Raw genomic sequence first — 20,678 nt, 5'->3', positions numbered from 1 at the left:
AATTAACTGAGTACATCCTATAATTTAAGTTAATTCTAATATTTTAATCAAAATGTAAAATTAATTAAGTACATCCTATTTAACTACCAAAAATAGCCCTAGTACAACACTCTAATACCAATCCTAAACCAGATTTCTCTTTTTATATGAATCTGTGCCCCCTTTTCAGATTTTGGGTTTCATCAAAATCTTTAATTTCATAATACCAATCCTAAACTAGTACTCGCTGCATTATTCGTGAGCACCAAGAAATACGAGGATTTTTTCTACATCTGATAAGGGTTGAATATAGTGAGTAAGGTGTACTTATTAAAATTTTATTTGTTTCACAATTCAAATTTTTTTTTTGTCATTTTATATTAGGGTAAATTAGTAATTTAATAAATAGTTTGGTAGTAGGGTGTACTCAATTAATTTTAGGATTCGTCTAGCAACACTCAAAATATATTCAATATGTCTATAAAAAAAAAATATATATATATATTCAATATGAATATATGCTGGGGGTGGTATTTTGTTCAATATGGCATGTACTATCTACAAAATTGTCTAGATTTCGAGTCTCTACATACTCCCTTGGAGATGTTCAGGACTTAGGTGTATTTATATGAATATGAGAGTGTAAATCATGCATCCTTCTCGTAGAGTAAATGGCTTGAATCTGGATTAAGGTTAAGGTTTATACTCAATCTCGTGGTAGAGGTACCTCTTGAGATTACCTGCACACTTCAAATAGTTATCAGAATAGGTGCAAACTGGGGTTTATCCCAATTGAACTCTCTCCGATGGCTAAGTCAGAAGTAGTTTAGAGGTGGAGAAATGGATGTAGGGTTTGCCATGTGAGAATATTTATTACCTTTGTCCTGATATAGGCGAAGGGTATTTATAGGGGGTAGAAGGAGAGACAGATATTTAAGGAGGAGATATTTATCTCCCTTCCTCCTAGTGGGACTGGATTACATTAAATGACTTGTTATGATCACCCTGATGTCTGACAGGGATTAGGTGACAAAGCGACACTTGGCTTTGGATGTGAGGCACATTAATTGACCCCTCTTCATCACCAGGTTGCTCATCGGGGATCAAATGGTAAGGCAACACCTGGCCTTGGATGGGAAGTACATTAACTAATCTTTTTCCATCATAAGGCTGTTTATCAGACGGATGGAGTGACTGACTTGACAGAGGTCTGATCATGCATGTTTAGTCATACACGGCACCACAGTGGTCGGGTCGGTGTTCAAATGCCCGATCACTGATTCACATTCTGTTCTATCAGGTTTTGGCTAGGAGGCCATTTATCAACACCCGGGGCACTACATTTGATCGGGTCAGTATAAGGGTAACCCATAAAGATGGCAACGGGTCGGGTAGGGGCTGGATATGACAATACCATCCCCGTCCCCGTTCTCTGTCCCCGAACCCATCCCTGTTTAATAGGTTTCAGGGAATCCCCGTCCCCGTCTTCGTCTTCGTCGGGGGACTATCCCCTATACCAGCCCCGAATCCCCGATTTTTATTTTATTTTTTTGCATAAAAAAATATTTATTATACATTTTAACATTAAGTTTCATATTAAATTATCATTCAACACATCCAAATTAACTATAAAGTTCAACTCAACTATTCAAAAGCACATCAATATGAAACTCCAGAGAAGATTAGGAAGAATTAGGAGAGGGAGGTCAACTTGGGGTTAAACATAAATATTATAATTATTTATTTAAATATAAACATATATATTTTCGAGTTGGGTTTGGGGATGGGGACGCCAATACCATCCCCTTCCCATACTTGTTGGGGATTTTTCAAGTTCGAGGATCCCCGTACCCAATAAGCATTTGGCCCTGAAATCGCCTCCTGTTAAGGTCGGGGACCTGACAGGGACTTGCCTCCACGGGAATTTTTGCCATCCCTAGTAACCCAGCTGTTAGATAAAAAATGTAATAAAGCAATTAAAAAATTCACCCAACATATCTCACTCTTATTTACAAATAAAAGTTTAATGTGAAGAATAAAATAAATAATGGAATTTGATTTGATGTTATGGCTGCATCCAGGGAACCCTAGACTGCCTACATACCCCCTTTTGGAGATCAAGCCTTTTGTAGTTCTCTTGAACATATATTTTTAACAAGGGCTTTCAAAAAGTGGATGATCCCTTGAAAGAATTTTATGGTGTGAGAAATATTTTATGGAATTTGGATGAATGTGGTTGGACCAGGGATTCAATTTGATTTTGTGGTTGGAAAAGTGTTTGGGGCGAATTTGGTTAAGGTAAACCAAGGATTCTATTTGGACTTGCATTTGTATCTAGATTGAATTTTCAAATTGCCTACATATCCTTGGCGGAATCAAACCGGATGTAGTTCCTCGGAGAATTTGACTGGACTTTCAAGGAATGAATGACCCCTTGTGTTTGAGAGATTTGAATTTGATCTCATTGAAATTTGCACGGGTAGATGACCCAAGAGAAAATTTGAAATGGTTTTGTACCATTTTTTTATTGTCAATGTCCAAAGAAAATTAACAGGCATTTTAATGAACCCATTAATTTACTCACATATGGTTTTGAGGATTTAAATAAATGTCCATTAACCACATAATTTATTTAGATCACCCATCAAATATTTTGGGCTTTTGATAGTTATTGGTAATTTGTTTTGTCAACCCATCAATTGGTTTTCAGGCCTTGACATTTCCATTAGTTGACCCATAAGTCAAGAGTCCTCGTAAAAAAGGCTTTGGGAGCCAGCTGCTAATTGAAACCAAAACCGATATCCATTTGGAATAGTAGTTGTGGGAGCATATATTTTTGTCTCCAATCAGGGCACGCCACGTGGAAAAGAAGATTATCTCTAAAATTAATTAATTAATTAATTAAACCAGTTTATCTGGCTAATTAATTAATTGGGATAAATATCTTAATTAATATGATATTATCTTTATTTAAAGAGATAATATCNNNAATTAAGATATTATCCTAATAAAGANAAGATAATATCATTTAATTCAGATATTATCTTCTTAAGAGATAATATCATTTAATTCAGATATTATATTCTTAAGAGATAATATAATCAATTCGGATATTATCAAGTCCGACTTGATCCCTACGAAACCCTAGCCCCGAGGCTCCTATAAATAGACAACCTCATTCATCATTCAAAGCTCTCTCTCCTTCTCCACTCTCCATATTTTCTCCACACGGCTCTAGCCACCCAGTTTACACCCTACATATAACTCCGTACCCTTTGCTTAGCTATTGTTTTCCTACAAACACTCGAACTAACTTAGGCATCGNAGGGCCTTTGGCCAACACCCCCCGGGTGTGGTCTATTTACTCCAATCTTTTTTACAGGAATCAAGAAAGAGAGAGAGAAGGAAGATCGAAGGTTGAAGGATCTAGAAGNGAATATTCTCCCGCGAGATTATTTGCACAAACATTTGGTGCTTTCATTGAGAGCACGAGTTATACTCAACGCGTGCTCAAGGAATCCGTTCCTCCTATTTTCNAATCCACCGAAGCCTTCCAAACAACCATGGTTGGAAGCAAGTGCACGAGGAGCAAAACCGCCGCTATGGCTCAATCCCTAACGGCCCAAAGCTACTCCTCCCACGAACCCTCAGCAGCCACCCCGTGTGACTGGAACCACCGCACCGGCCTCCGCCGCCGTCGTACCATCTCAAGGCCCCATGGATGGACCAAGCCGCCTTCATAGGACTACCGTTGAGCATGGTGAAACCTCACATCCAGTTGGGCTCACTACCACCGCGGACTTTGGCCCAATCTTGGAGCAACTTCAACCATTCCCTCCATTGCCTCCATGCTCGACGCATGTTCCCACATACACGTCCAATGAAACCCTAGCCCGTGTGCAATTGGGCTCCACACATTTCTCTCCTCCCGATCCACGAAGTCAAGTAGACCTTAATCTGAGAGTTGACCAGCTAACTCAGAGAATGGACGACCGAAACAATTTGATGAGGCAGCTCCTCGACCAAATAAACTTGGCTCAAAACCTTGGCCTTGGACAACAAGGTGAAGAGAGAAGGATGAACGAACGCACCGATAGGTAGTTCGGTGGGAACCAAGCAGGTCGAGCAGGAGTAAGCGGACAAGGAAATGCACAACAATGTGATCAGCTCGCCGACATGTCGCAAGCATCCGCAAGCCACACTTAAAGCAGACGAAGTTTCCCGTCCAGATTGAATTTAAGGACCAACGTACGTGATAGGCTGGGCCCAAGACCTGATATCCACTCTCGCCTGGGCCAGCAAGAAGACATTCAAGAAAGGATAGGCTCCCAGGGAGGTCAACTTGACGGCCATCGAGACGAGGACCGTGAAGAAAGGCGCTCCGCTACTCGCTCTCGAAGAACCAATTCTCGTCGCCAAACTACTGGAAATCGCTCCCAAACGCAGTCCACCAACACGCCGCCAAAACAGCTCAATTGAGAAGGTCGACCCTCGCAAACCAATGAGGAAGTCAATCAGCATCGTCTAAATCGCGAAGGTCATCAACGTGACCGACTAGCCATACGTGCAGAAGACGTTGAGAAGCTTGTGAATAACCAACTTCAAGACTTAAAGATTGGCGGAAATTTCAAAGATGCACTACGCATTGAGGTAGACCGAGCAAAGTCCTCACCTTTCACTGCCAAAATCGAGCAGGCTGTTCCCTCGAAACGATTCTCAACGCCTTTTTTCACATGCTTCAAAGGCGATTCAGACCCCGGAAGCCATCTGAAGCATTTCAAGAGCCTTATGATCCTCTACAAAGCCGAAGACGTGCTAATGTGCAAAGTGTTTGCAATGATTTTGCGAGGAGCAGCTCAGGATTGGTTCCATACCCTGCTATCCGGGTCGATCAACAGCTTCAAGGAGCTTACTTACGTCTTTACTAAAGAATACACTTCTTATCGGATGATCAAGAAGAACCCTGACCATCTGTTTAATCTGCGTAAGAAGCCCGAGGAATCCCTTCGAGATTACATCAAGAGGTTCAAAGCAAGAAAGGCCAACATCGTAGGGTGTGATGACCAAATCGCATCCTCTGCATTCAAGAAAAGTCTTCCAGCAGAACATGACTTCTATCGCGAGCTAACTATCACTCCCAGCCAGACTCTGGCAGAGATCTTCACGACCGCAGAACACTACGCACTCTGGGATGACGATCGAATTGCAGCGAAGAAGTCCACTGAGCAGGAAGATCGACCGGCCAAGCGGGCAAAAGAAAGAGGCGACAGGCTTGGCAGCAGGGACAAAGCCAAAGGCAGGTCCCTCCCACAAAGAGAGGCTACGACGAAAGAGAACTACACCAAGTTCTCCATCCCCATACATCAAATTTTAGCCCAAGTGAAGGACAAACCTTGGGTAAAAAGACCGCTACCCTTGAAAGGAGATCCGGGCAAGAAGGATACTAGAAAAGATTGTGTCTTCCATGCGACACATGGGCACAATACGAATAATTGCTTTGCTTGGAAAGCGCATCTCGAAGAACTCGTGAGAGAAGGTCATTGCATGGAGTTCATCGCGAAGCAGGCCATCCAGCAGATAGAAGACCGTGATACCGCTAAGGAGCCACCCCCGAAGGTCATAAGGATTAACACAATCCTAGCCGACTCCGAGGAGTCCGGACTGACCAACAAAGAAAAGAAGAGGAAGATCAAACAGGCTACTATGATCTCCCAAGTCCCAACTAGCCTCTCACTGGCAGAAGACGATCTCGTGATCAGCTTTCAAAAGAAAGACTTAATCGGCCTTGATCTACCGCACAACGACGCCCTTGTCATCAGCATTCAAATCACTTAGGCCATGGTCGACCGAATCCATGCAGATGAGGGCAGTGCAGCCAACATCCTACAATTGGCAGTCATCCAACAGATGGGCTTAGAGGCAAAGATCAATAAATCAGCCAAGTCGCTGACTGGTTTCAATGGCGCAACGACAGTTACCGTGGGCACGATAGATCTCGACGTCTACTCTCCACCTGTAATCAGCTCGCAAACGTTCATGGTCATTGATGAAGTATCACCCTACAATGGCATTCTAGGCCGACCATGGATCGGCAAGATCAATGCCATCACCTCCGCCACACATCAGAAGATTCGTTACCCAGTTCCTGGGGGCGGTATCAGCCAGATCAACAGCGATCAGACAATGGCGAGGAAATGCTCACCTCAAGGGCTGAAGAAAGGCAAGCAAACACAGTTCCTCCCTGTGAATCAGGCAGATCTAAAGGGAGTAGAACAAGCAGAGGAGAAAGCAGATCCCGTTCCTGACGGCCGAGCAGACCAAAAAGGAAAAGGAATAGCTACTCCCCAATAGCAATCAAAGAATCAGGACCAAGTCGAGGGAATCCATCCGGAGGTCTCTCCTGAAGAAGGATGGAAGCCCGAAGAGGACGTCGAGCTAGTACCCCTTGATCCTGACAAGCCAGAGAGAAAAGTGCGGATCGGCTCATGCCTAAGCCATGAGGAAAAGATAAAGCTTGCAGCCTTTCTCTAGAACAACAAAGACGTATTTGCATGGTCGCCATCCAACATGCCTGGCATTGATCCCCAGATCATCTGCCATCGCCTACACGTCAACCCAACTATCAAACCTGTAGCGCAGAAGAGACACAACTTTGTCCCCGAGCGGGTTGCCATAATTGAAGCAGAGATCGATAAGCTTCTAGCTGCTAGTTTCATTAAAGAAGTCTCATACGCAGAACATTGTTCTAGTGGCAAAGAAAGATAAAGGTCTGTGGAGAGTGTGCGTCGACTACACCGACCTCAACAAGGCATGCCCTAAAGATAACTTTCCACTGCCTAGAATTGATCAGCTCGTCGATTCAACTTCCGGCAACCAACTGCTAAGCTTCATGGACGCCTACTCCGGCTACAACCAAATCATGATGCATGAAGATGACAAGGCTAAAACCTCTTTCATCATCGAAAGAGGTACATACTGCTACAAAGTCATGCCCTTTGGGCTAAAGAACGCCGGAGCAACCTACCAAAGGCTGGTGAACAAAATTTTCAAGGAGCAAATCGGCAAGACTATGGAGGTCTACGTAGACAAGATGCTAGTCAAAGCTCTCGAGCAAGCAGACCACATTAAGAACCTTGTCGAGGCATTCAGCCTACTCCGAAAATACAACATGAAGTTGAACCCCAGCAAATGCACGTTTGGAATCTCGTCCGGTCGATTCCTGGGATACTTAGTCACCCAAAGAGGAATTGCGGCACATCCAAATCAAATCAAGGCTATACTCAACATGAAGTCATTTTCCACAACAAAAAAGATACAAAGTCTAACGGGTAGGGCGGCAGCTCTCAACTGATTCCTCTCAAGATCTACCGACAAGTGCAGGTCATTTTTCAAAGCCTTGAAGAAGGGACACAGGGACAAGTGGGATGACTCGTGCGAAGTAGCTTTTCAAAACTTGAAAACCTACCTCACTTCACCTCCCTTACTCTCAAAACCGATACCAGGCGAAGACTTGTACATCTACCTGGAGGTGTCCGACTCAGCTGTCAGCTCAACTCTCATCCGAGAAGAGCTGGGGGCACAACATCCGGTATTCTACACTTCAAAAGCTCTCCTCGATGCAGAGACTCGCTATCCGAAAATGGAGAAGCTCATTTTTTCGCTTGTAGTTTCCGCGAGAAAACTAAGGCCCTACTACCAAGCACACCGGATAATTGTCATGACAGAATTTCCTTTGAGATCGATCCTCCACAGCCCCGACGCTTCTCAGCGACTCATGAAATGGGCTATCGAACTCAGTCAATACGACCTCCTCTACCGGCCGAAGACTGCTATAAAAGCCCAAGCTTTAGCAGATTTTGTTGTAGAGTTTACTCCGACAGCCGAAGAAGAGAAGATGGTCACGAAAAGCAAGGAAAAAGCAGACGACCCTTCCCCCACCGATTCAAACCTACCTAACGACATGTGGCAATTGCATGTAGACGGAGCATCAAATCACAAAGGAGCAGGGGCAGGCGTCGTCATAATCACCCCAGACGGAACCTTGTTGGAACAAGCCATCACACTAGGCTTTTCTGCTTCAAACAACGAGGCAGAATATGAGGCATTGCTCGCAGGACTGCGCCTAGCAAAAGAACTGACGATCAAGAGATTAGCCATCTACTCAGACTCCCAGCTGATCACGAATCAAGCCTCAGGCGAGTACATGGCAAAGCATCCAAGAATGATCCAGTACCTCGACAAAGTCCAAGGACTTTTGAAAGAATTTCCTACTTTCACCATCCAACAAGTTCCACGGGCAGAGAACACTCATGCAGATGCGTTGGCAAGCCTAGGATCAGCGCTGGACACCCAGTTCAGACGCTCCATCCCAGTCGAACACCTTGATCGACCAAGCATCGAAGAAATAGAGCCAATCGACTCAATGCAGATCGATGAAGACCCCAGCTGGCAAGACCCCATCATCGACTACTTAGTGAATGGAAATCTGCCAATGGATAAGTCCGAAGCTAGGAAGGTCCAACAGAAAGCTCGAGATATTACATGCAAGGCGACAAGCTCATTCGCAGATCATACTCCGGCCCTCATCTCACTTGCATAAAGTACCCTCAAACACTTGAGGTCCTCTGCAAAATTCATGACGGCGAGTGAGGCAACCACTCTGGGGGCAGGTCATTCGCCCAGAAGGCTCTAAACGTAGGCTATTTCTGGCCTACTATGCGCCACGACTCCACCGAATATGTCAAAAGATGTGATCGCTGCCAACGGTACAAACCAGTTCCTAATCTGCCTGCCGAAATCTACCATCTGCAGAACAGTCCGTGGCCTTTCATGCAATGGGCCATCGACTTAGTAGGCCCCATGCCAACGGCACCTGCCAAGAAAGAAATGATGATCGTCGCCACTGATTACTTTACTAAATGGATCGAGGCCGAAGCTCTATCCTCTACTAAAGAAGATGATGTGGAACGATTTATCTGGAGAAACATTATCTGCCGGTTTGGCTGCCCACAATCACTAGTCACCGACAATGGCTCACAATTCATCGGCAAGCAGATCACTGCCTTCTTTAAAAAGTATGGCATCAAGCAGCATCTATCTACCCCGAGATATCCTCAAGGCAACGGCCAGGCCGAGGCATCCAATAAAATAATATTGGACTGTCTAAAGAAGAGATTAGAAGGCACCGAAGGAAAATGGGTAGATGAGCTCCTTGGCGTACTATGGGCTTATCGCACCACCATGCGAAGATCAACTGGCGAAACCCCATTTTCCCTCGCCTATGGAACTGAAACGATCATTCCTCCTCACATCACTGTCCCCTCTATAGGCATCGAAGTGGGCAGTATTGAGCAGAACTCCGAGCAGATGAGACTCAACCTTGACTTACTTGAAGGCAAGCGCGAGAAGGCCATTGTCCGAGTCGCCTCCTATCAACAGCGGTTGAAGTCTTACTACGACAAAAGAGCCAAGATCAGACAGTTTCAACCAGGCGACCTTGTGCTAAGAAAGGCGTTCATCACTGCACAAAGACAAGGATCTAAAAAGATGAAACCCAATTGGGAAGGCCCTTACATAATCAGCCGGTCCAGGGGCAAAGGAAGCTATACGCTTGACACCACGGAAGGGAAGGACATTCTGCGACAATGGAACGCCTACCACCTCCAAAGATACTATCCATGACGCTTCCTCCTACCTGCTTAGTCCCCAACAGACGACTGAGTACTGCACATTTCTGAAGAAGAGAAGCAACTACTGCAAATTCGAGAATGTGCCACAACGAAAGACAGTTGCCCATAAGTAGCGTCCTTCGGGAGATGCAGGGCGACAACTAAAAGCATCCTAAGGGAGGTATCCAGGTTCCTATCCGTTTCCTAAGGGGGGCAGGATAGCCAAACAGTTACCCATAAAAAGCGTCCTAAGGGAGACGCAGGGCAACGACCAGAAGCGTCCTTTGGGAGACGCAGCCTGCAAAATAGCGTCCTAAGGGAGATGCAGGGCACGCCAGGAGTTTCTTAAAAGGGGGTCCCCATGCTTCTTGAGGGAAAAATTCAGATTCCTATGCGTTTCCTAAAGGGGCCAAGATAGTCAAATAAGTTGTCCATAAAAAGCGTCCTAAGGGAGACACAGGGCGACGACCAAAAGTGTCCTTCGGGAGACGCAGCCCACAAAACAGCATCCTAGGGAGGTTGCAGGGTGCGCCAGGAATTTCCTAAGGGAGGTATCTAGGTTCCTATCCGTTTCCTAAGGAGGCAGGATAGCCAAATAGTTGCCCATAAAAAGCGTCCTAAGGGAGACGTAGGGCGACGACTAGAAGCGTCCTTCAGGAGACGCAGCCTGCAAAACAGTGTCCTAAGGGAGACGCAGGGCGCGCCAGGAGTTTCTTAAAAGGGGGTCACCATGCTTCCTGCGGGAAATATCCAGGTTCCTATCCGTTTCCTAAGGGGGGCAGGATAGTCAAATAAGTTGTCCATAAAAAGCGTCCTAAGGGAGACGCAGGGCGACAACCAAAAGCGTCCTTCGGGAGACGCAGCCCACAAAGCAGCATCCTAAGGGGGTTGCAGGGTGCGCCAGGAATTTCCTAAGGGAGGTATCCAGGTTCCTATCCGTTTCCTAAGGGGGCAGGATAGTCATACAGTTGTCCATAAGCAGCGTCCTAAGGGAGACGCAGGGCAACGACCAGAAGCGTCTTAAGCGTTTTCTGGAAAAATGCAGAATACGCCCGGAGTCCCTCAAGGGGGACCCTGGCTTTTGCCAAAATCCCAAGGGAAATACATAGCAAGACACTAACCGGTTACTCAAGCAGTTCACAAGACAATATGCAAATTGAAGTTGAAAAAATAAAGACTGAAATTTCCATAGCAAAGTGACCAACCGGCCAAGTTCAAACAAAAAGAAGATGGTCAAAACAAGACCAATTATTCTAGACAAAGAGCAGACTACAAAAGCTGAAAAGAAATAAAGGAGTCTTCGTCTACTCCGAAACGCCAGCAGGAGACCCTTGATCTGCAGCCTCTTCCACGTCCACCTGATCAGCCATGTTCTTAGCAGCTCCACATGCCTGATCTATGACGTCTGCCATCGCCTCATCACCTGCATCATCCTCTGCTTCATCCTCTTCAGCTACTGCCTCTTCAGCCACCTGCTCTTCAGCTCCTTCGGTGTTCGCAGCATTAACCTCCTCACTTTGCACAGGGGGCAAGTCAGGATAGAGTATCTCGATGTCTTCATCTCCAATGGCATAGAAGGGATCATATCCAATTGTGCAGTCCAAGTAGCCCAACTTGTACTCGTCCATGACAGCTTCGGACTTGGATTCTTCAGCAGACTTATGATAGGAGTGAAATCTAGCCAAAAGCTTGTCATAACTATGAGAGATGTCGGCATTCTTGTGCTCAAGGCGGAAATAAGCATCTTTTTGACTTGCCAAGTCAACAGCAGAAGAGCTGAGCTCGGAATCCTTCTCAGTAAGGGAACTCTTCAGCTCAGATATCATCGCCCGCAAATCAGACGTCTTCTTCTCGTAACGAGTCTGCTCGGCAGATAGCTTGCTAGCCAGCTCAGCATTCTTCTTCTCCAACTCACTAAGCTGAGCAGAAGAGGGGGCAACAGCAGACACGAGTTCCGAATAGTTTCCGCAGCAAAAACCACTCCTTTTTGAACCATATGAAATGTTGATTTTCTTTGTTTTTCCAAGGAAAGACTTGAAAAAGTACCAAGATCACCAGCTTGACGAACTTGATCAACCAGCTCAGCGCAAGCAGATGGACATGATAGAAAGTGCGTCTTGAGCAGATCAGACACGCCTGCATCCCCTGTAGGGCTAGGCTTATCCACCTTTGGATCAGCCGCTGATGTTGCAGAAAAACATTTTTCCCGAGCGGATGACTCTCTTGCTTTCCTAGCCTCTGCCAACCTTACTTCCAAAGGAATTGATGACGATGAATCAACTCCACGCTTGACTGCTTGTGACTCAACAGTTGGATCATGATGGTTGGATGGATGAGCAGACCTCGCACATCGACCTCCACTCTTTGACTGGTGCAAACGACCCGAACTTCGAAGAGGAAAATCAGCATCTCTTGGCTTCTCAACAGGTGAGCTGGACCGTGCACAAACTACGTCGAGGAGCAGATCACGATCTCCAAACTCATCAGCAAGAGGCTTAAGGGGAGCATCCCTAATGTTGCGCATACCACCAATCTTCTTGCTATCTGCACCAACAAGATGTTTGACTCTGGCAGATGACGTGGGAATAGCTCCTACTTGGGTTTTCTCAGTAGAAGGGAGCCTTGGCTTCTTCCTTAATGGAGACACATTCCTCTCCCGTAAAGAAGTAGCTGAAGTTCTCGAAGACTTGACATCGGCCTTCCTTTTTGGTGGGGGTTCAGCAAAGCACTTATCCTGTTCAGCAAATAGATCATCACGGTCCAGACCATTCTGCTTCCATATCTCGACATCCTCGGCAGGGGGCAGACCACTGTCTTCCTCCCGATACTCGTTGAACAGCCAGTGCCACTCACGAAACTTTCGTGGGATGTTCAAAGCACGGCGGACCTTAGCCATGTCAGGCCCAAGCTCCAATTGCTTGCTGATTTCACTCACTACAAGCAGAAGGCAGAAATTAGTCAGCCACACTTCAAGAAACTGAAATAAAAAGGGAACATATCATAAATCGCAGAAAGACACACCATAGCAATAAGTGATAGGAACAAGGGGGCCGTCGCAAACGTCGCCCTCCCACCGTTCGCTGACTTCCAACAAGTCGTCATGCCAAGCGTGATCTCCTTGACTAAGACCGTCGAACAGTTGGACCTGTAGACGCGAACTTGGGCATACCGCTCGAAGTGCCTCGCTTCAAAAAAAATAAAAGAACTCTCGCACCGTCAACTTCAGGGTAAAGAAATGGCTCAGATTCTCGAAGCACATGATCGCCCGGTAAACGTTGGGAATACTCTAGCTCGGAGCACACCCCATGGCGCAAAACACCTCTTTGAAGAGCTTCGACAGTGGGAATTTGAAGCCCAGGGAAAAATAAAAAGGACGGAAGGTAATGATCCTAGCCCCAGGATCATTCGCATCCTCGAAAGGATCGTTATCAGTCCGAGACTTCAATAGCTTGACCTGCACGTCATCTGGAACGGCATAAGCGAAAGCAGCCCGCCATTTTTGGAGCTGAGCGTCGGTTGTGACGCGGTGCAAGTTGGCCACGAACTTCTTGCTAGGCACTACGGAGCCTCCCCACAAATACAAAGGCACCTGAGAGCTTGGAGCCTTGCTACCGTCTCTGGAAGACATGGTTGGTCAACAGATAGCTGCAAAAAGAAAATCCTACAAGTTAGAATCCAAAAAAAAAGAAAAAAAAAAGAGAAAGGCAGCAGCATAAAAAAAGAAAGAAGGAAAGAAAAAAAAAAGGCAGCATCAGGAAAAAATAAAAAATAAAAAATAAAATAAAGGCCCAGCTCGAGTAGCCCAGCACGAGAAGCCCAGCGCACCCCCAGCTTGAGCCCATCTCGCCCGCGTGCATTCGGCCCAAGCCCGAGCTCGATTGCCCAGCACGAGCAGCCTGCTTGCCCAGCACCTTTCTGCCTCAGCTCTGAAGCCTAGCGCCTCCTTTTGCCTTGGGCTTGGCTCTTCCATGCTCTTGCTTCAGGCCCAGCGCGCATCTGCTCCAGCCTAGGCCAGGTAGCTCCAAGACCAGCATGCGCCTCATGCTCCATTTGATTCCCGCACGAATTCCCCAGCTATTTGTCAACTATTGCTCACGAATTGCAACTCATGCTGGACCACCTCTTTGCTTGCCAAAAATCAAAAAATATATATATACGTACATATATATATACATATATATTTTTACGAGCTCGACTTACTTGGGATGCACGGCAACTCCTCTCTTCAACAAGCAGTACAAATTCTCCAAAATCTTTCTCAAGCCAGAAGGTAGAGAAGTTAAGTTTGCGATGTGAGAAAGAGTGACGGGAAACCCTGTATTTATACAAGTTGGACAACCCGGATCAAGAAGGAATCGCAAGTTCATTCCTAATGGGAATCCAACTCCAACTACAGTCAGAAGCCTACACTAATTGAGAATTTGATCTACGAAGGAGTCCAACTCACATAATAAAGCCCAGACACAGTTGGAGAGCCCCAAAAAAAAAAAAATTCATCTCCTACATGCCACACAAGCGCCATGCAGAAGCTGGAGGCATTTGTGGGAGCATATATTTTCGTCTCCAATCAAGGCATTTGTGGGAAAAGAAGATTATCTCTTAAATTAATTAATTAAACCAGTTTATCTGGCTAATTAATTAATTTGGATAAATATAATATGATATTATCTTTATTTAAAGAGATAATATCATTAATTAAGATATTATCCTAATAAAGAGAAGATAATATCATTTAATTAAGATATTATCTTCTTAAGAGATAATATCATTTAATTCAGATATTATCTTCTTAAGAGATAATATATTTAATTCAGATATTATCAAGTCCGACTCGATCCCTACGAAACCCTAGCCCCGAGGCTCCTATAAATAGACGACCTCATTCATCATTCAAGATACATCTAAACCTACATCTAAACCTACTCCTTATACCCGAGAAAAATACCCGAAGCTCTCTCTCCCTCTCCACTCTCCATTTTTCTCCACACGGCTCCGGCCACCTGATTTACACCCTACATACAACTCCGTACCCTTTGCTTAGCTATTGTTTTCCTACAAACACTCGAACTAACTTAGGCATCAGAGGGCCTTTGGCCAACACCCCCCTAGTGTGATCTATTTACTCCAATCTTTTTTTTATAGGAATCGAGGAAGAGAGAGAAGGAAGATCGAAGGTTGAAGGATCTAGAAGCGAATATTCTCCCGCGAGATTATTTGCACAAACAGTAGAGATCAATTCAAACTGAGTCACTAGCATGTCTATCTGGAGTAGTTCAAATTAATTCAAACTGGACCAAACCATATATCTTCAGTTACCCATAAGCCACAGTTGATAAAGAGCTTTGAGTTTGAGACACCAAAACCAAAGAGAAGTCAAAACAAGGTTAGTCTTTCCTTTGCTCCTTTATGTCAGAGTTAGACTATATGGCCAATTAAACTATTAATAGAAAGTATGGGAACTTAAAGAGGCAGCGTTTGTTTGTCAAAGTATAGAGCTACTTTTTCTTCTCTTTGTCTTTTTGGCTTTTCTTCCTTGCTTTTGTTGGTTTCTTCCCGGTCTTCCAACCCCTCCTTTTTTTTTTTTTTTTTTTTGTTGTTGCTTTCTTCTTCCATCTTGGGCATGGCAGGAGATGGAGGCTTCTTGGCCTAAAATTGAAGAGCCATCTTTTCCTTTTGCTTTTTGCTTGAACTACTAATTTATGGCCTGGCGATTCTCGACGGACGCTGTTTGTTGTGCACCTTTTTTTTGGTGTCGAGGAAAATAAACTCTTTTCTCTTTTGGGATTTCTGCCTTTTCTTTTTGTATGTGATTTTATTTTCATCATTTCCTTGAAGGTTTAGCTATATCTTTGGGTCCAAAGACAATTTTGAATTCTCTACTCCCTTATGGTCTCTTGATGATTTTCTCTTCTTATTTGAATTTTGTAGCAATGACCTAATGCTTTAGTGCACTATTTGATTGCATGTTTCCATTTGCAGATTGAGATCTTTTGGGAGGGCTATGATACCGCCAATTGAGATGATGACTTTGTTTTGTCTTATTCGCCTCATGTCTTGCTAGCAACAAAGTGAGCATCTTTTATGATATTTGCAATTTGCTGCAGAGGAGTGTTGTCTTAGTAAATTGCGTGGGCTGTTTGGCTTGGGATTTTTCTTTGTTGACAACTTTTGGAGCACAACACGTGGATGTGAGTCGTCAGCTTTTATAAACTTTCTAGCAATTAGCAGTATCTGCATATCTTTTAATATATGCTTTCATATTTTTTTTTCTGTTTATGCATATGGGTGAAACTAAAACAAAGTTGTTGACTTTCTCCATTTGCAGCATATTTTGCCATCTCTTCTTTCTCCAATTTATAGATCCGGAATTTCTCTATGCTGAAGGTGGGTTAGGATATAACATGCCATTTTATGTTTTTGGTACTCAAGAATACTTGCAAGGTCTTCTCTAACTACCACAGCTTGCCTACGGACGCTCGCAAGGTGTTCATAGCACTCAGTACAGTGGGGTTCTTGTGGAAGCCCATCTGTATATTCACAACAGAGAGGTCCTTGTGGGAGCTCTTTGTGCAAATAGCACAATTACTGCCAATTTGAGAGGATTTGTTTACATTTTCCATTGCTGAGACCTCTCTTGATATCAGACATTTCTTAATATCAAAATGGAGGAATTTCTGGCTTTTGTACAATGGTCTCACACAAATTTTTTTGCCTGCAAGTTAGTTGTATAGAAAAGGATACGCAAATGAATTAGTTTATACCTTCTCAATGGTATTGTGACAAAACTTCGTATCTTCTTCGCTAGTTTCTGCAGCAGTTTTGGTATTTTTTTGTCTTCTGTGTAGCCCTTTTATGTTTTCTCTCCTATGCGTTTTTCCTTTTTGTTTTCTCCCCTTTTTCCTTTCCTACTAGTCCCTTTTAATAGACCCAGAGAAACTAAAAGGTGTGGAGTCAGTTATGGACTCATGTATTGTGTGGGTACCGTATGTGGGAGTAACTTCCCTTTTTCAGTCAGCCCCTCAACTCCACACTCCAAAGTCACGTACATGAAGCATATTCTGTTAGTGTTTTTAATATATTAATATTAATTCATTTTGGGCCTAAACCAATTTAGCAATAAGTCCACAAGACCATTTTAGCTATGAGCCCAACTTCTTTAAACTTGGGACAGAATTTAACTTGATGTCAATGAATTTTTTTTTTTTAAATTTTAACAGATGCCCCCTCAAGCATTGTTCGTGTAACTTCCTTTACGCGTACGAGTCTTGATAAAAATTTATAACCTTGGACTAACACGTATTGCAAAATTTTCAGGTATGGATGCAAATGGTCAATTATACGTCCAACGAGTGCTTGATAAGAAAGGGCTTCAAATTGGTCAAGAATATGATAGGTCTATGTCTTTGAACTCAGTTCAAATTAATGTACCTCTTAAGGATAGACTCACTTGGTTTACCACTGAGAATGTGAACTCTGATATTGTGAGTTTATTCCTGATGATGGAATTCTTAAAGTTTGTCAAGTTCACGGTCCAAAGTGTGAAGCCTGCACTTTGATGGAGGTCAACAATAATGTTGATGGTGACATTGAAGTTGGCCACAAAAACGATTTTCCTCCTATTTTATGTAGAATGCTAAAAAAACAAAACAGATTGGGGACTCGAGCTAAGCATTCGTGGTTTGGCAGAGTTTCGTCCTGGCATCCTAGAGTGGACTGAGGCCATTTTACGAGACTTCAAAGAGGTATTATTTCGTGTTGAAATGTATGGTGCTGTAGCCGTTTCCCACTATCCTTATATCTATTCGCTAAATGTTTGGAAAGCCTTTCTGGAGTTGTGGGGGCCTTTGACCAACACTTTGAACCAAGAAAGTGGCGAAATGGGAATATCGTTGTATGACTTGAAGAGTATTGGGGGTTTACCCATTTTAGGAGTTCCTTATGAGGAGTTTATACCTCCAAATCGGGATTTGTAGCGTGAAGTAATGTATCCGTCGACCACTTGGGAACTTCTTAATTTATTCTCAGCTCTGCTCACTTTATGATGAAAAAATGTGTACTCTAGGACCAGTGGGTTGCATATTTTTTCAGAGGGAAAATAATTTATGGAACTTTTGGTGAAGGAAACATCTTGAAACCAAGAGAAAATCTGATGGCTCAAAAATTAAATATGGATTTATCAACAGAAGGAAAATTAACTGCCTTCTTAGCATTCTTTCTTAGCATATTTGCTCTGCTTTCAAGAGGTTCTTGGATGAGGCCGGAAACTTTTACATGGCTAGTTTGGTGGCTCGAGGAGTAAAAGTTTCTATTGCACCAACTGTGTTGGCTATATACATCATGGCCTTAGGGAAACTGTCACTTGTCCGAGAGGTCCTGGTACTTCTTTAGCTTGTTTTCCGGTTCATTACATCAGTGGGTGGATGGGTGAGTATTTTCCCTGTTTGTATAGATGCCATAATGATATTGAATTTCCAGCTAGTTATCCTCATTTAACTAGGTATGCTAGTATTGTTGCTAACGATATGGACATTTCAAAGGTCAGTTATTTTTAGAAGTGACATATCCATGCGATATCGTCCTAGCGCTTTTGATGAGCAGGGTGGCCTTACCTTTGTGGATGATTAAAAACTGTCAGATGACAGGTTTGAGATATTAGTTTGTATGTGTACATCAAAACTCCCTATAAGAGTTGATAACAAACTTTGGCTGGAGCCATATTACCCAAATAGATTCGCTCTCCAATTTGGTTTTAATCAGGGTTCGTAATCGTAAGAAAGATAAGATGCCAGTCTCTTCCAATATGAGTGTCAGACTTCTGATAAACTTAGCTTTGGTATCGCCAAGAGGGGTCATTGTAATGTTGAGGATTTGTTCAGACCTCAAACTTCACTTCTGAGGAGAAACACTTCAGTTCTTTTCTACATTTCGCATTCTACTTGTATGGGGCAATGTACATACTGGTAATGCAGGTGGTGGATGGGTTAAACCGCATCATATATGGTTTGTCTGTGTCGACTGTTTATGTAAACCTATCCAAATGTCCTCACAAGGAAAAACCGATTTATGTAATATCCAATTTGAAAGAAGTTTCCATTGGCTTACAAAAGGAAATCTTAATTTCTAAGGTGGAAGCAAGAAACTCGACCATCAGTGTGAAGCGACAAAGTAAAACTTCCTGTCTTGCGAAGAGGCAGAAGGAAAGGGCAAGTAGAAAAAATGAAGACACATTCTCGTCCTCTGGAAGCAGTCAAGATGTAAACTTTAATGCTCCGTTTGGATGAAGGAATTGCAAAATACATAGAATTCTAAAATAACGGAATTTAGATTTCCTTCATTTCAATTTCTGGCAATTGAAGATTTCAGTGTTTGGATTTATGTATGTCGAATTTTGTAAATGACAGGAATTGAAAATTTCAATGTTTGGATAACTCATGTAAATTATAAATGACAGAAATTAAATATTTCGAAAGAACAAAAAAACTAATAATCGACATAGAAGGTATTCGTCGAAGTATAAAACAACATATCGTTTGATGAACTAAATAACTCAACTTAAACAAACAAAGCATATTAGCAAACCAAATCACTCCCCACATGCAATAAACATCAGCAACATCCATTTTTTTTTCCTCAATTGGGAGTGCCTTCAGCATATGAAATTATTTGTCAGTTTCTATCAGCCAAGCACATGCTTTGAGTTGTTCATTTTCACTAAGACTTGGTATTGCTTGTACTTCAGCATATAACTTTGCTGGATCAAGGTTCTTAGTATCAGCATAGATAAACTCTTCAAATGATAAAGTCATTCTAGCAATCGAATCAGCAATAACATCTTTGACAACACCTCTTTTCTTTGTAGGAAGAACATCAAAAGAATTTGATGCACGATTTCTTCTCTTTTGACCATTTGTTGAGGTTGGTGAAATATCATCAATAACATGAATATCTTCTAAATCTTGTGTATCACCATCCAAATCAACATGATCAACTTCATTAGTAGGAGTCATAACCTCAGTTGCATATGCGCCTGTTTCAGCGCCCTCTCCAGTGGCTCTATCTTTGCCACACAAATCTACTATATCATCCCAATTTTCTATAACTTTAAATCGAAAACCTCTAGCATCGTCATGAGACTACCAAACAAATAATCAAAGTCAAATAAGAATCTTATAAGTACTCTTTAACAACAGAAAGAAAAAAAAGCACATGATTAAAAAAACATAACTTTTAATATATTCACCTTCACATATTCCTCCCAAACATGATCTTCATCTACACTTATCATCTTTTTTGTTGAATCCCAATTGAATCCACTTTGACTTAATATATCACTTACTACTCCATAGAACTTTTTCCATGACTTAACACGATTTCTAATGTCATCAGCACTTATCTAGAGATTAAATTGTGCAGCTAATATATTTGCAGCAGTATTGAAAGCAACTGCCTTTCATCCACCCATCTCCTTTGTGACCCAAGCTGCGCTCCTCGCAAAGTATATAAGCTAATTCACGTTCCATAGCTAAATTCCACCGAAAATAGTTTGTTAAACGATTAAGTCTTATGGGCATAGAGTATTTTGTCTTGTGGAATTAAGTCTTATGGGCATAGAGTATTTTGTTAAAACTTCTCAAAATCCAGCCATAGTGCTGGAAAGATCACAAAACCCATTCAACACATTCATAAATTTAGTCAGAAACACCCACTTTTGATAGCCATTCAGAAACCATGGTAACCCTAAAATAGAAAAATATAAATTGAAGGAGAGAAAGGCTTGAAGACTGACCTTCAAACTTGATCCAGAGAGACATGTAAAGCAACAAGGCAATCTGTTGTCCAGGGTTTCATAGGTTTTTGGCGCAGTTTTTTTTTTTCCACGAAAAGTTTGGCGAATTTTTTTTTTTTTTGTAAGTTTTGGCGCACTGGAAAAATATGAATTCTCGCACTATGGAAATTGTGAAATGACGCCTAGTTTGGTAGAAATTAAACTGGGGAATTTGATGCCTCAATTTCCATGATTTTTTCCGCCCG

General features: G+C 42.9%; 2 protein-coding genes across 2 annotated transcripts; both read left to right on the top strand.

Annotated features, from left to right (window-relative positions):
* Window positions 1-3,696: 3,696 nt before the first annotated feature.
* On the top strand, window positions 3,697-5,814 carry LOC117621764. The gene is made up of 2 exons (XM_034352316.1): window positions 3,697-3,874; window positions 4,517-5,814. Exons 1-2 carry the CDS (start codon window positions 3,697-3,699, stop codon window positions 5,812-5,814), a joined length of 1,476 nt encoding a protein of 491 aa, XP_034208207.1.
* Window positions 5,815-5,817: 3 nt separating this feature from the next.
* LOC117621762 lies at window positions 5,818-8,578 on the top strand. Its single transcript, XM_034352315.1, has 3 exons — window positions 5,818-6,276; window positions 6,716-7,173; window positions 7,360-8,578. Exons 1-3 carry the CDS (start codon window positions 5,818-5,820, stop codon window positions 8,576-8,578), a joined length of 2,136 nt encoding a protein of 711 aa, XP_034208206.1.
* Window positions 8,579-20,678: the final 12,100 nt, after the last annotated feature.

This window comes from Prunus dulcis, chromosome 3, assembly GCF_902201215.1.
Source record: "Prunus dulcis chromosome 3, ALMONDv2, whole genome shotgun sequence".
Lineage (NCBI taxonomy): Eukaryota > Viridiplantae > Streptophyta > Magnoliopsida > Rosales > Rosaceae > Prunus > Prunus dulcis.
Note: the sequence above shows the minus strand (reverse complement) of the source record. Positions and strands in the feature narration are given on the sequence as shown.

Excerpts from the sequence above, each read along its gene's own strand:
- LOC117621764 (XM_034352316.1), top strand. The coding sequence starts at position 3,697 with ATGGATGGACCAAGCCGCCTTCATAGGACTACCGTTGAGCATGGTGAA. Across the intron at positions 3,875-4,516 it reads GTCCAATGAAACCCTAGCCC|GTCATCAACGTGACCGACTA; the intron begins GTGTGCAATTGG and ends TAAATCGCGAAG.
- LOC117621762 (XM_034352315.1), top strand. The coding sequence starts at position 5,818 with ATGGTCGACCGAATCCATGCAGATGAGGGCAGTGCAGCCAACATCCTA. Across the intron at positions 6,277-6,715 it reads CAGAGGAGAAAGCAGATCCC|AACATTGTTCTAGTGGCAAA; the intron begins GTTCCTGACGGC and ends TCTCATACGCAG. Across the intron at positions 7,174-7,359 it reads TTGAACCCCAGCAAATGCAC|GTCATTTTTCAAAGCCTTGA; the intron begins GTTTGGAATCTC and ends CGACAAGTGCAG.